A 16793-nucleotide genomic window follows, 5' to 3' on the forward strand; every position below is an offset into this window, starting at 1 on the left:
TGCTATACTCACCTGAGCTTTATTAAAGAGATTTAAGCAGTGCTGGCAGTCTCGTGAGATGTGTAATGAATACTGCTGGCCCGTGACCAAGGAAATGGATTCTGAAACGCATTGGGCTGTATATTGTAACGAAAGAAACTTGCAGTCTTGGAGTGCTTGGCCTAATTTTTCCATGGTGAGGAGTGCGCTTGTTTTGGGACAAACTGTGAACTTTAATAAATACGGCCGTCCAGCCGGTAAGCGCACCACTGCCTGTTATTCAAGGCGGGTCTGCAGCTTCGTGAGTTTGAGGCCAGCCAGGTCACCATGAGCCATGATTTGCATTTCAATTCAGCAGTGTTTTGTTGCAACCTTATCAAGGGTAATGACTATAAATTCATATATGACAGCAGCATTGAAACGTTATATTGATTTATGAAACTGCGAATACCAGCATGCACTGCTTGTTGATGCTATACTCACCTGAGCTTTATTAAAGAGATTTAAGCAGTGCTGGCAGTCTCGTGAGATGTGTAATGAATGCTGCTGGCCCGTGACCAAGGAAATGGATTCCGAAACGCGTTGGGCTGTATATTGTAACGAAAGAAACTTGCAGTCTTGGAGTGCTCTGAGTAATTTTTCCATGGTTAGGAGTGCGCTTTTGTTTTGGGACAAACTGTGAGAATATATATATATATATATATATATATATATATATATATATATATATATATATATATATATATATATATATATATATATATATATATATATATATATATATATATATATATATATATATATATATATATATATATATATATATATATATATATATATATATATATATTCTCACAGTATATATATATATATATATATATATATATATATATATATATATATATATATATATATATATATATATACATTATAAGCTTGCCTGATAACTGATGTACAGATTCCAAACAGAGCTTCACTTCATTCAGCTTCCAATTGATACAATTTCTACACTTTCAACCTCACTTAAGCCATCTTGGACTGCCTGAATTAATCTTCGGGATCTTCATTTACACACAGATAAATCTGCATGTTATCAGCATAGAAGTGGTTGCATTAGGTCCTTCGCTTATATCAACTAGAACAGTGTGTGATGATTATGTTAAAGAGAAGTGGAGACATTTGAGGGTTCCCAGATTCCACAGAAACCTTTGTTGTAAGACAACGAAAGAGTCTGGAATACTGAACGCTTGCTGAAAGAAAAAATGGAACCATCTGTGTTCACTGGTAGAGATGGACACCATGACTCAAAAACAGGCAATGGCAAATGCTGCTGACAGATCTAGAAGATCTAGCAGAGAAAGCAATCCTTCATCCACAGGAGATAGGAGAGAGTAAAGCAAAGAAACCATCATCGTTTTGGTTCCATGTTTGGGTCTAAAACCTAATAACTGTATACAACAACACATCCTAAATTTAGACCTGAGAAAAAAATAGTTTTGGGCAAGAGAGTACAAAAAAAACTGCTCACTCCCCTGTGGCACAGTGGACTAGCTAAGAAATACAGTTAAAAACCTTTTTGAAAAACAGCCATCAAAGGTGAAGGAGTGCAGATATGTTGTGTCCTCAAACCGTGATGTGACTCACTAGTGTTACTACAAACTCTCCAGTACATCGTGATTCTAACACATAATCTAGATGTATTCATCTATCTGTGTTTACTGCAAGCTAAAGAAAATATACCTCCTTCTCTTGATGACATAGGTGCAGTGTCCTGCAGTGGGTGGGATAATGGTCTCTTTGTATGTTCGCTTTGCTTCCAGTTGTGAATTTATTGGTCAAAGATGCTTGATGCAAATTCTAAAGTCTATTAATATTATCATATGTTTTCGGGGTTTGATCACCAAGATTGTCGATGTCTAAACCTAAGTAAATGGCTGCTTAACCCTTTGGATGTTGTGTTGAATTTCAACATTCCATTCAGACATCTACATCCACACGTGTTTCGTGGTTAACAGTGCCAAAAGCTTTTGAGGCTTTGAGTATCCAAATTTGAGCCTTCGTCCTTGACCCCAAAGATAATGAACGTGTTCTTCGTCTTTATTTCTCCTCCTTGTGTCTTGATTGACTGTGGGATAAGAACAGTGCTCCATGGGGGGTTCTATGGACTTGCCTGTCCTGGGGATGTTACTACACACCATTAGCAAACGTTTGCATGTTTTGGGGAAATTTCCCCTGAAATTGAAAGCCCCCTTTTAGAAGTCTGCAACAACTCAGGTTATTGGAAAGTTCTGCCTTTGGATGCGTCATTGTCCTTATACTCTAAGTAGTTGGCATGCATGCCACCCAGCTAGATTCCAAGATGTGCGCAGCCCAGGTGTTTTTCTCTATGTAGGTATAGACTTTTAGCTCTAAATCTTCCATGCGCACTTCACAAGATGTTATCAAGTTCCCTGCACCAACACCCATTCACATAGGGGTTTTTGTCCATCCGTCGAAATAAGTGGTTGCTCCTCAGGCAAAACTTTAACAGAACATTTCAATCACCGACACTAACAAACACACGCACACGGGCCCTTGAAACACTCAAAAAGTACAAAGATGTAAACAGTCTAATTTTGCTTTGTACCTTAACTCAATCCTCAAAAAAAGAAGAACCTGTGAAGTTATTTCCTCCTTTCTGGACGCTTTGATTTTGTTGCATTCTTCTCAACCAAGCCTGACTGATAAACAGGCATTCTGAAAATGGCACCAACATAGTGGAATTGTGGAGAGTCTACCAAGAAGAACAACGAAATACAAACACCTGTAGCTGACATTGATTTTCTTCAACATTTAGAGAAAAAAATACAGAGGATTAATTACTAGAGAATACAGTTTTATGCACAGGTGGATCGAACAGAATCAAGCTACTAAAACCGTGTTGCATTACTCAAACACGCCAAATGTGCCACATGGAAAATGGTCGAAAAAGGTTCTTCTAAGGCCACTACAACGCACGCTAGAATGTTGGCCAGCCATGAATACGTGCACCAGGTCAAAAGACGATGTTTATCCTCTGCATCAATCCTGGTGAAGGAACAGGACAAGAAACTCGTAAGCAGGGTGGCAATTTACTGAAATGCCCGGAAGCTGGTTCAGTTTGTTTCTCGGCTGCCTACACTTCGAAATAAATTAGTTCCCCGGGATTCTCTGAGATAGGAAAAACTAAAGTGTTGCTTCTTTCTTCTTCCTGAACATTTCTGCCACCTCCAAGAAACACAACGGTTCCAATGTATTATTGATCATCGGCGATTTTCAGAGACGAAACAAGTCCTGGTCGTTCGACCTCATAGAAGCAAAGAAAAGCAAACATGTGGACGAGAACTAGAACATTCCAGACTCCCTCTTTCTAAGCCTGAAACTGCCGTTCAACCGCACACTACACTTAAATGTAGGAGCCTGTGAGGAATTATGCAGAAACATTTTGAGGCTTCACTAATAAAACATGCACTGAAAAACTCAAACAAAAGCACACGAGAAGGAAAAAGGAGATGTGAAAAAAACTTAAAAGGGGAAATGGACGCTAAAAAGTGAAGAAACAAACTGAAGAATAAGTTGAGGTTATACACAATCACAATGAACTAAAAATGGCTGATGTACTTGCTAAGGTTGGAGTTATATAACATTGTGACGTTTGCTGTCACGCAAGTTCTCTGGTATTTTTCGTACTATGTAAAGTTCCCAATAAAAATATTAGACCTAAAAAGTTTTGTAAAAGTTTCAACAGTTTAAAGTGTGTTACATGAATTGTTCTGGAACCCTTCCAACAGTAAAGAGATGATTCTAATGCCCTGGTACTCAAAGTACGGCCCGGGCCGCATGTGGCCCTCCGGACCTTCACATGCAGCCCCCAACTGAATGACTGAACAGGGCTGAGGTTTACTTCAGAACGCATTACACATTCACAAACTTGTTAAATAAACAAGAAAGTGTTTATTTACCTGCTAACTGAATTAAAAAAAAATAGGCAAATAAAGTGCCCTGTGAAAGTTAATTTAGGAACACATTCATTTTTTAATACAACGTGCAGCAAATTTGTAAAAATATCATAAAGCCTCTTCAAAATTTAAAAAGTGTATTTCATTAACATGCAGAAGCGTTACACCTTAGTACATCAGAATAGATAAGTGCATTCAGAAGTATTTTATTTAAAACTGATCGTTTTAAAAAATGTGTAGAAATTATCATGCCTCCTCACACCCTGACAACAATGCCAATTGTGAACTAAGAGACAAGTCAGTTTCCATGTGGAACCTTCTGGGTGGTCAGGTTTGCTATTATACATGTACAACATTATAGTTTATTAAAGCAAAAACAATGGGTTTGTACGGCATATATCCTGAACTCCTGTATTTCAAGGTGCTTTTATAAGTCATAATGAAGAAAAAAAGGAGGCCGAGTGAAATTAGGCAACTGCCTAGGATCAAACATTTGGGTCAAGTGGGGAAGCTGGGATTGATCCTAGGTTTTCCGGTTTCACGTTATGCAATTCTATATCATTTCACTTCAATAATCAAGTTACTTCCTTTTTACACTTGCCTTTCTTAAGGTAGCGATAGCAAGCAAAGAAGGCTTACCTCAGGGTGCTGTAGAGATATAGCGATTCAGAATCAGCATAACACCGTACTGTCAAATCTATGACTTTTCTAGAGACTAGGGGCTTAATTTAGAGGGCAGTATCGAAATAAACCCTCAAAATAACTCCATGACTCACTGACCACACCATGTATGTGATTCGCTTCTCGTAAGCACACCTCAATCCCCCTACAAAGCCACACTCCCACTGTGTTCTCATTAATGCTGCCCTCGATCACACAACAGAACATGGTTTGTGGCCCCTGGGGAAATGTTTGCGAGTACCCATGTTCTAATGGTTTTAAATAGGAGGAATAGCCCTCCAAGAGTGCTACACCAAAACCTTTGTGCTCCTTTCTGCTGGTAATGGAAGCTGCAGAGACATATGCATATGCCAAGCATCGGGGCTTTCAGAGTGATGAACGGCGTGCTCAGCAGCGAGGACCTTCCTATGTGCATTGAATCACTTTCTATAATCGACTGGAAGTGCCACGATCTTCTGCTTGCTCCGCACCAATTATGGTGTGGATGAGGGGTGGAATTTGTCCCCTCTTCTCTCCCTTTTTTGACTTCCAAGGAACATGTACAGAGACATATTGCTTCCCACATGTATCTTTATATAGCTGGGAACTTGAAATCCTCTTGATTATCACTTTAAGATTTGGGCCTTTTTTGATGGATCCCTTCTTGAGGAAGTTACACTACATTTCCAACGATCAAAGATGAATGGATCCCAATAATTCTTCCTCTCAATTGAGTATGGATATTCCTTACTCTTATTGTGCCCTGAAGAAGTCCACATGTATGTGGATGAAACGCGTTGGCTGACTCTTTTGTGATATATATTGATGATGCAACAATCAAAAGAAGAATCTCAACGAATACTGGAATATTATGGATATATCTGGAATTATAATCACATTAGTAGAAGTGGTGCACGGCTACTTACTTTGTTTCTGTTTTCACCTACTCTAGGTTGGCACTCTTTGGGCATAGGGTGCTTGCAGTGTGTACACACATTCTTATTTTCATATTAGATCCAACAAAAACATTTTGTCCTGGGCGATATCAGTTGTATGTGTGGCATCAGTATGATTCACTGCCTGTTGCTTTGTCTTACGTATGCATTGAAGCAAGTGCCTAAAACCATCCTCAGGGCAGAACCAATGGTGAGGCCAAATTTATCCACCCGGATAAAATAAGGCTCAGCACACTGAATTACAGAGAAATTACTGGTCCCAGAAACTCCCATTTGCAGGTAACGGCATCCGCACCTACCTGAAGCCAACGTAGTGAGCCAGCAGGCTGCCCAGCATGATGAGGACACAGTATCCCACCAACATCTTGTTCCTTCGGTGTCGCCGCTCTCTGCTATCTGAAGAATACTCGCTGGAGTGATGTTGATGGAACTGCTGCCAGTACCGCTCATCATCTGTTGGGGTGGAGCTGGAGAGAAAGATAGGCACGTTGATTGCACAAGTATGTCAACGCTACAAGTCTTGATGTCCCTTGCAAGGACAAAACATATATTTTTTATTTAATTATGGTTTTGTATAGCCCAAACCAGACCCAGCAGGGCAGCAGAGCGCTTTGCATGTAATAAAATAATGTACAATATACCACAGGAATGCCAAGACAGTACAACTCTACTAGAGAGAATGTTGAAGCTAGATTCTCTTTCAAGGCCTCAAGCATCCTCTGTCCACTATCCAAGTAGAATGATTCCTTGGGGGCCAGCCAGGTGAACAGTGTTGCGATGAAGAAAGATCCACCGCGAGGCAATGGAGAGTGTATGCCCACCTCTCAAAGTGCCCATAACCACCTGTAGTGTTTATGAGCCCCACCTCAGCACACAACACTTTGCGTTAGTTATGACCGATGTGTTTGCGACACCATGACTCCCCAAGAACCCTATAATAAGGCCCTGCCACAGCCCAGGTCACAGCCCTGTAGGTGCCTCTGTACAAAGCACTCCATGGGCTGCACCTAGGGGCACAGTATGGTGCTCTTCACAGGGACATAGGCCTCTCCCAAGGCTCAAGCAGGGAATACCCTTACATCCACGAGAATCAATTACAGGGACAGCCACCAAGCTACGCCTTTGTGCCTCACCTGGCCTTACAGGGCTATTCTGCACAGTTCTGCTAATGAACGTTAATCCTGTCCTGCAGTGTGCCAGGCAACTATGCCACTACGCCTCCATCTAAGCCTGCTCTGCCCTTCTACTAATGCCCTATCAATCTCCCCCATCACTCTAAAGACTGGTGAAACTGATGCCAATTCGATCTCCCTTCAATTTTGAAATCAGTAAATTGAGTACTGTGAGTTGAGAAATAGCAACACGACCCATTTGAACGCTTAGAAACTGTAAACGTGCGGTATGAATTGACATGAAAGTAAGTTATTATTATGAATTATCGACCTCTTTAAGCTAGCTTACACAAGACCCACTTTAAAATCACTTTCCAGAGCCATTAGCACGCAGCAGCACAGCTGTCCCCCTTGCCTTCTGAGATGTTGCTGGCACAGACCCAGGCGCACACAATGCCCAGCCAGAATTTATATCGTGCCAAGTGCTTGTTAGAAGCGCTATACAACGGACGCTGGGACCAACTCTTCTCACATGCAATAGTTTAGCAATATTTTTACTCCCATTTGAACATCACACACAACCTTGTTTACGTTGCTAATGTCCCCTCTGCCTGCGTTTTTAATGACCTTTGATTGCTAGTCATTATGCGCAGCTCGCCCCCTCCGCCTTGGATCGCAGGCCCATCAGTTTACAGATCCCCAGGCACCCCCGAGTATGAAATTATACAAATATCGAAAAATGCTGCCATCATTAGTGTTTGCCGTGTATATTTTGTTTTCCCTAGAAGTTGTTTTTATTTCCCCACTTGCACCATTTAACATGTTCTCAGCACTTCCATGTTTTCCCCTGGGGCAATCAGCACCGCTGGCACAAGAGCTGACGTTTCAAAGTAGGAAAGAAGGAGCAAAAAATAAATAAATAAATAGGGCACGGTCAGGTCCTCACATGCAGAGAGGGGACCCTGGGAATCTATACCTGATGAATGAGTGAGGCCGAGGGACGAAAAGATATATAAAGATGCCCAGAGCTTGGTCATTCATGATGAACTAACCAGGGCATCAATCATTAAATCACCCTTAGTGGGTGTATCTGCCCCAGGGTTATGTGATAGTGGGAGAAAATAAAAGGGATGTCATAAAGTTGTACCCTTAATTTGGTACTGGAGTTCTTGGTGACCATGTTCAGAAAACATGCCATGGAACATACCCCTATTTATGTGGATTAAGGCTATGGTTGAGGAGATCTAAAAAGGAGATATCACAAACCTCAGGTGGTGAAACCACAACTAAAATTAAAGGATTTACAAACCAGACGAGGAGGAAACATGGAACAAAAGAAAATAAATCACAAAGTCGAGGAGAAATCCAGACCTACTACAGAAAATAATCAGTCACCAACCAAAGGAGGTAGGAACCACAAACCAGAAAAGAAGGAATCACACACCAAAGAAGTAATACAAATGCAGATGAAGAACAATGACACACTAGAAAAAGAACCACGAACAATAGGGAAGCAAGCAAACACATTCCAAAGATGACGGAATCACGAACCAGAAGGGCAAAAAATCTTATGCCATCAAAGGAATCACAAACCAAAGTAGCACAATTAATAGCCAGTTTAGAAGTTACACAAAGCCGATGAAGTATTCAGATCAATAAGAGAAAAACACAAATCAAATAAAAGCACAAAAGACAGAAGAAACCAGAAGAAACGCAACGCAGGAACACGACAAAGGCATTCCAAGCCCCAAAGAGAAGGAATGGCTGTGTCTGGGATCCACATGTTGCAGATGTGAACAGATGACGAAGGGAGCTTTTTGAATGATTTCAGAGAAGAGAGGGTGGCTTCAGGACATGGAAGAGCAGACAGAAGAAAAGTGGAAAAACACTGGTGCTTTAAGAAGCCTTGTACACAAGCTGACTTCACAGACTTGGACAAAGGTGCCGCAATCACAGATTCTGCTGAGAACTGGCATATTATTACATGCAAAAGCCACACAAAACAAATATACAAGAGCGCAAATTAAAACTCGAGAAAGTTTTGTTTCGGCATGATCTAAGGCCGCAGTGAGGAGGCTATGTGCTGTCATCTGGACACAATGTATGCCAAGAGCCCGAGCTGGTGCCTTCCATGCTGACAGCCGAGGCAAGGTCCAGCCTTCTTCCCAGAAACATTAACGAGGTGGCATTATTCATCCGCAGGGCCACACAAAAATCCTTAGTAATGATCTAGGCTTGAAGGCATTAAGCTTAGAGTCTAAGCACTTCCTGGTTTGGAGAACTGAGGAACGCAAATCACAAACAGGGCTGATTTTCAAATAAAGAAGTCATTGAGCTCCGTTGGACATTTCAAACTCTGCAGGGTCATCCCCAAACATTCTGACTTCACCGATCTTATTTTTGCTGAATTCGTTTTTGTTAGCCTTAGGACTCTGTGCACTTTACCACTGCTAGCCAGTGCTAAAGTGCTTGAGCTCACTCCTTAAAATATAGTAAAACTGGCATACTGCTGATTGGCATATTTAATTTACTTATAAGCCTCTAGTAAAGATGTATACCATATACCCAGGGCTGGTAAATTAAATAGTACTAGTGGGCCTGCAGCATGTATTGTGGCACCCACTTAAGTAGACCCAGGCCTGCCATTGCAGCCTGTATGCAGTTTTTTAACTGCCAATTCAACTTGGCAAAATAATCTACACGAAAAGCCTAAAATTCAACAGATTTGTTGATCACTACTGTGAGGACTACTTCTCCCATAGGATAACATTGGGTTACCTCATTACATTTAATAAGTGCTAACTTTTGGTTGGGAGCTCGCACAAAAAAAATATGTTTGGTGTCTGAGGAATTGTAATTTAAAATCCTCTATAATGGTAAAGACAGATTTTGAATCACAATTCAGAAAATGCCACTTTTAGAAAGTTGCCCTTTTCTTGTCCTAATCATTTGGTGCCTGCAGCCTGTTCCTGGTTCACATAACTAGGTGTAGTCGGCAGTTGGCCTTTGTGTATTACTCACAGACAGCCACACAATAGAGGGGCTAGGTGTTGCCTGGATGGGCAATCTCAGGCAGGATGGAGGGGAGGAGCTGTGCACAGCCCCACTTGCACTTCAAAATACTGTGTATCAGCTCACACACAAAGAACTTCACACTAGCCTACCGTGCCTGCAGTCAGACTGGGACCAGGGCAGGGAGGCAGAACATTCCAGACACTTCTGTGGTGGGGGGGGGGGGGCTCCAGAAGTTTCTCCCACTTCAAAGGGGACCAGATATAACAATAGGACCCTCAGACCTACTCTGCCATGACCTTCAGGATCTGTGGAAGGGCTCTCAGAGGACTGGCTGTGGCCTTCTGTGTACTTCAGAGAACTGCCTTGCTGCACCAAGAAGGACTGCCCTGCTACCTGAAGCCTGTTCTTTGCCCTTAGAAGACTGTGCTGCTTCTTGAGCTCTGTTTTCCCACTTTAACCTAGGAGTTCTAGTGTGACTCCAAGAGCTAGTTGGCTAGCCTCCTGATCAGAGCCTCAGGGACAGAAAAGACTCCTACTATCTTGAAAACACACCTGGGCCCAGCCTGAGTGAGTTCTGAACCTCCAAGTGGTGCCCCTTCAGTGTTGGACCTTTGGAAATCAAGATAAAGGTGCCCAGATAACCAAGATCCAATACTTGGGTCTTAGAAAATGTTCGACCAAAATGTGCTCTGAGAACGGAGAGGAAACTGGGACATTTCTGCTCACCGATCCACCCAAGGCACATCGCCGGTCAGCCTGAATTTGCGGTAGCTCCCGCTACGCTCTTCTACGCAGCAGCAAATCCTGTTCAGCGGCTCCTCACAGAAGGGTTATCCGGCCTCTTGGAGCCCTAGTTGGCTACAGCCTGTACTTCATCTGCTGGAGAGTTTCAATTTCTGAAAAAGAGACCAAGTCTGAATGTAGAAATCTTCGCCACAACTTCCTCCACCGCCAGCTGCCTTGCCCCACTGAACTCTTACCTTTTCAGACATTTTTCTTCAAATTTTTTCCAAGTCCAAAGGTAAGCGGTGAACCGGCACAATCCAAATTTTGTATCTGGACTGTGCTCCATTGCAGTCGGCCATAACTTTCAACTTTGTCCCGGGCTTGCGAGACAAGATCACTAGATGTCTGTAGTCGGTGCTTTGATCCTTTAGGTACTATTTTTCACGTGAAACTTTAAAAATTCTTAATTCCAGTTCTACTGATTGGATTTTTGTCGCTTTGGTGTCAAATAGTTTATTAAAATGTACTCCATTTTTTTTAATTGTGTGGGATTTTTCTGTCGTCTTGTGTACACTTACTGTTTGAGTGCTGCATACATACTTTACAAATTGCCTCCAAGTTAAGCCTGGCTGCTTTTATGCCAAGCTACCACAGGGTTAAGCACAGGTTAATTTAGTGACTTTTTATGAATCACCCTGACAAGGATTGTGGCTGTTGCTTGTGTACGGGTTCATCCCCCTCAACCAACAATCCAATTTCTTACACAATCAGCGCAGTGTTGCTCCGAGTACATACTGGACTTATAACATGACTGAACATCGTATCCACACCTTCCACCAGAATGGCTGCTCCCTGTAGTAGTGTGGCAAAGATGTCATGGTGCCTAATGTAAGCAAGGGAAATGTCTCCAGTCCCCTCCAATCCTATAATCTGATTTGGCAGTAAAAACAATTGTGGTGCAGTGGGCACCTGCTGCACCATTGATAGCTACACTCTTTGCACCCTGCAGTATGTAAATGGCTGCCCAATATACCCCTCGACGTCCACAAAAACCATGTGTTCCTTGAAACAATGAGAACAGATGTGTTTTTTGTGTTTAGCAAGCAAACAATGACTGGCCCTGTATTCAAGGCACCCAAAAGACAGGATGCATCCTGTGGCAGTGACTCCCGCAGATGCAGCTTGGAACACAAGGATTACCCATGAGTCCAAGCCACCTATGAGACTGGATGCATCCTGTAGCTGTGACTCTCACAGGTGCAACGTGGCAGACAAGGACTAGCCATACGTCCCCTGCATCCATGAACTCGATGCATTCAATTGCTTGAACTGCCTCAGGTGCAACTTGGCAAACAAGGACTAGCTATCAGTCCCCTGCATCCATAAGGCTCGATGCATTATATGGCCAGGACTACCTCAGGTGCAGCTTGGCCTACAAGGACTAGCCGTGAGTCCAAGGCACCCAGGAGACTGGATGAATCCTGTAGCCATGACTCTCACAGGTGCAGCTTGGCTCACGACAACTAGCCATGGGTACAAAGCACCCATGAGACTGGATGGCATAACTCTTAAAGGTGCAGCTTGGCACTCAAGGACTAGCCATCAGCCCCTTGCATCCATGAGGCTTGTGTATTCTATGGCTGGGAGTGCCTCAAGTGCAGCTTAGCCCTCAAGGTCTAGCCATGGGTGCGAGTCACCCATGAGGCTGGATGTATCCTGGAGCCGTAACTCTCACGGGTGGAGCTTGGCACAAGGCCTAGCCATCAGTCTCCTGCATCCATGAGGCTAAGTGCATTTTATGGCTGAGACTGTCACAGGTGCAGCTTGGCCCACTCCGACTAGCAATGGATACAAGACGCCCACGAGACTGGATGAATCCTGTAGCCATAACTCTCACAGGTGCAGCTTGGCACTCAAGGACTAGCCATCAGTGGCCTGAATCCATAAGACTCGATGCATTTATATGGCCAGGACTGCTTCAGGTGCAGATTAGCCATCAAGGAATAGCTATGAGTCCCGCTGTCTGACACAGTTTGGCTAACTCTGTGCCACCAAAGGATTAAAGTATAATGTGTCGTTGATGTGAACTCATTACTCTTAGTGCCCAGGCCCTTTCTCATTATCATCCTTGCCCCTAGTGGCGGGACTGGAAGCTACTTTGATATCTTTTTAAAATTCAAAACTATCTCTCCGGTACCCTGAATACATGCATAGGTCAAGTAGGGTATCCTCCCTTCCCTTCACTGCACGCAATCACAACCAGCTTTGTCCTTTTTTGAGAGAGGCGCCCAAGCTGTGTGATTTCTGACTGATGGCAGAGGTACCGTTATTATATTCTCACATCCCGGCTCTTTGCCATTCCTAACTTGTAGGTCAATTTCACGTTGGCTGCGAATGTGAAAGGGACAAGGAAAATTGCAGTATTGGGGGAATGTAGGCCTAGCCTAGCTAACCACCTGGGCAAATATTTTCTTCACTATGCGAAAAGCCTCTTAGAGCATATTGTCAGCAATATGTCCCAGCAAATGTCTCCCGCAGGCACATGTCTAGGAAGGTCACACACACTGAATGAACCCTCACCCTGACACAAGATGGAGATGATCTGCAGTGTAGAGATAGGTGATCAATGATGTTCTTCACCTAGACATGGTGGCTGCTCTGCCAACATGTCTTTGCTCACTTTGCCACTGGATTCAAGCAAGCCTGGCTGAAGACGGCTGAAATGCCAGAAACCGGTCCTAGGAAGCTTGCTTCCGGTCCAGGGAAGACATGGCTTGGCAGTTCGGGCTGGACTGTTCCCATGAGGCACAGGGTCAGACTGATTTGCATATGGCCATGTCTGAACTGGGGTGGCAGAGTGGGCTAAAGAACGGTGATGGATTAAACCCAGATCAGTTGACTGGGGGTGAGTGCTTGCAATGTTCAACACTCCGTCCATCATTTCCTTTGGTTTTTGCTTTGTTCGCCATAAGTTGGCAGGGTATGCTCAGACGTGAGTCCCGTGCTCACTTTGCCACTGGATTCAAGCAAGCCTGGCTGAAGACGGCTGAAATGCCAGAAACCGGTCCTAGGAAGCTTGTTTCCGGTCCAGGGAAGACATGGCTTGGCAGTTCGGGCTGGACTGTTCCCATGAGGCACAGGGTCAGACTGATTTGCATATGGCCATGTCTGAACTGGGGTGGCAGAGTGGGCTAAAGAACGGTGATGGATTAAACCCAGATCAGTTGACTGGGGGTGAGTGCTTGCAATGTTCAACACTCCGTCCATCATTTCCTTTGGTTTTTGCTTTGTTCGCCATAAGTTGGCAGGGTATGCTCAGACGTGAGTCCCGTGCTCACTTTGCCACTGGATTCAAGCAAGCCTGGCTGAAGACGGCTGAAATGCCAGAAACCGGTCCTAGGAAGCTTGTTTCCGGTCCAGGGAAGACATGGCTTGGCAGTTCAAGCTGGACTGTTCCCATGAGGCACAGGGTCAGACTGATTTGCATATGGCCATGTCTGAACTGGGGTGGCAGAGTGGGCTTAAGAACGGTGATGGATTAAACCCAGATCAGATGACTGGGGGTGAGTGCTTGCAATGTTCAACACTCCGTCCATCATTTCCTTTGGTTTTTGCTTTCCTCCAAAGGTCACATAAAGCAATTTGGAGAATGAAGTTCTTTGGTCGATCCAGAAAAAAAAGCACAACACACATTTTATGTCGAAGTTATGGTCAGTCTTCTCAGGTAAGGAGGCAGGCGACTGCAGAAAGAAGGCCAAGGTTTTTGAAGGCAAATCCTGCAGGAACAGAACATTTAGCTGCGTGATGGCAGAGTGGTGCAATACTTTCCTTCAGTCCAAAGACAAATGATCCTCCTTCTGAAGGAAGGATACATGGTCCATCTGAGGACATGGAGTAGATATAAGAAACAAAGATATCAAGGCCAAGCTAGAAATGCCATTGCAAAGCTGATCATCTGCAGAGCGTCAGAAATTAGATAAATCAGGAGAAAAGCATATTCAAATACACCCATCCAGTCCAACATCATTCAGTTTTTGATGGCAATTAGCCCGCTGTCCATCCAATAAGCAAACCGTTTTCATTAGAGTTTAAATGGTTTGCTAAACCATCAATGGGAGATCGACCCCAGGCTTTCCAGATGAGTTTAAATGGAGTTTCACCTAGGATCTCCTGCTAGTGGGAATGGTGAATATATGTACTTGCTTAAGCTGTCCACTCTGATGTTGTTAACCCAAGCAATGGGCGAGAATAGCAGAAGCATGTCTTGTTGCAGAAACTACTCCTGCAGAGCCACATAATCTGGCAGAGTTGTGGAGATGGCTGCCCCCTGTTTTCTGATGTAGAAGAGGTTTGTGGCATTGTCCTTTGGACCATCAACACTCTGGATTTCTGTACTGGTAAGAAAGTCTTCAATAGCAGGAAAATTGATTTTAGCCCCAATATGTTTAGATGCACGGGTATATTTAGTTTATTACACAAGGCAGCGATGAAGAGTTCACTCCAGTATGATAACCAAGTGGTGATCCAGAGCTGGAGGTGGAAGGAGAACACACCAAGATGCAGCGACCGTGGCCTCACTACTCTAAAGTGGATAAGAGGGAGGGTAGACTAGGCCAAGTTTGACTGCTCATCTATGAACTGGTCCCAGTGCTCCACGAGTTGAAATTGTATGCAGCACATCTGTAGATTGGCATGGTGTATCATGCCGATGTAGTGTAGCTGCCATCCCAGAGACCTAGGGAACTCACACTGTATACTGCCTAACCTTGCAAGTAGTACCCTCACATCTCCATTCAAACGGAGGAGTATGTGGGTGTTGTATGCTTTGATGTAGAAGCTGATATCCAGAGGAACGGGTGACAGACGCAAGGTACTCAACATTTGAATTAACAAGGAGAGAACAGAAAGCGCTGGAGACATGTGAAAACATATTTTATTATGCTATATTACACCGAGTATAAGACGAATGGATATGATTATATGCAGTATATTCTTTAAAAGAAGTGACCGGAAACATATTACATTACTATGCTTGTATGCCATGTGCGCAGATGGAAAGCAGTGGTTTCATTCTGATTTATTTCAAGCTTTACTCTATACTGTGTTCACTTACAACTTTGTTGGTCCCTGGCAGTCTGTAAGCCATGATGTCTCAAGATGTTCACTGCACATTTTGGCAAGTATAACCTCGTTTTCAAACCTGGCAAGAGGAGCAGGGTTTTGTAAGAAGAACAGAGTCTGTGTTTGTGGATATGAATTCTTTCTTTCGAGGTCATTTAAGCACTTCCTCGAAAGAAGAATTCTGGATACTTGCATATTAGATACGTTTCTGCTTAAACTAATTAATTGGTGGATGTCCTTCTCATATTGACTTGCATTAAGTGAAAATGTATATATCCACCAGATCAAAATGTGCTTGTTTTAGTGCATTGCTCCAACTGACCATTTTTTAACGCAAGCATCGGTTAGCTGAAATTACAACTGTCCATCATATTTCTTGCTTTGCTGCCTCCTATTTAGCAATAAACGCTGTTAGGACTTGGGCTTCCATACGTGTTGCGTTTGATTTTGTACAGAACCCAACAACGGGCCATATGAACTCGGTGTCATAGAAGACTATTGAGGCTTCAGGTGCACTATGAAGAACACCGCTACACTCCCTAAGTACAGCAATCTGTAAACAACACCAAGACTGTGTTTCCCAGAAGAAGGCAGGTGGGCTCTGGATGGACGGTAGACTATGAGGGATCTTGGAAAAGGTGGATTTCCTCACAGGACCAGTGGCTGGGGAAGCAGATAGGGTCTACAAACGACCATGGAAACAAGAAGGGGAGTGTGTTAGGGTCACCGACATTCCATGTTCCGGCAGCCACCTGCTTCAAACAAATGGTACCTTTCTGAGGAACAATGTAGTTGGTCTTAAGATGTCGCTGAAGAAACTGGTTAACCGACTGGTGATGGTATGTTACCGCCAATGACGTGGCAAAGACTTGGAAAGAGGAATACTGACACAGCACTCAGAACAAAAAGGAAAACTCCACAATCTTTCTGGTAAGGAGGCCCGCTGCTAACACAAACAGATATATCAGATTATTCCCTGCTGTAGCATGTGCTGCAGACTCCTCCCTCCAGCTGTTGTGGAACAGTAGAGTTTAAATAGGTAAACAGGGTTAATATCCCAACAGCGGCAACCCAACCAAAACAAGCATTGGCATAGCCAATAGGTCTCGCCTTTGGGACCTTATAAGTGCTTAGCCAGAGCTATTGGGTTTGCCAATGTCTTTAAGCTAAGTATAAGTGTTATAAGAATTTTCGTTACTTTATATAAGACATTATGTACAACTGAACGACCCTATTAAAAAAGAACT

General features: G+C 43.4%; 1 protein-coding gene across 2 annotated transcripts in view; it reads right to left on the bottom strand.

The window, feature by feature from the left end:
• DNAJC4 (DnaJ heat shock protein family (Hsp40) member C4) overlaps positions 1-16793 on the bottom strand; it is a 442464-nt gene that overhangs the window by 147287 nt on the left and 278384 nt on the right. For both annotated transcript variants that reach the window (XM_085626034.1, XM_085626035.1), the window contains exon 5: positions 5872-6039. In XM_085626034.1, coding sequence (XP_085482160.1) covers positions 5872-6039 — 168 coding nt within the window. The remainder of the gene's footprint in view (positions 1-5871; positions 6040-16793) is intronic.

This window comes from Triturus cristatus, chromosome 9, assembly GCF_964204655.1.
Source record: "Triturus cristatus chromosome 9, aTriCri1.1, whole genome shotgun sequence".
Classification (NCBI taxonomy): Eukaryota; Metazoa; Chordata; class Amphibia; order Caudata; family Salamandridae; genus Triturus; species Triturus cristatus.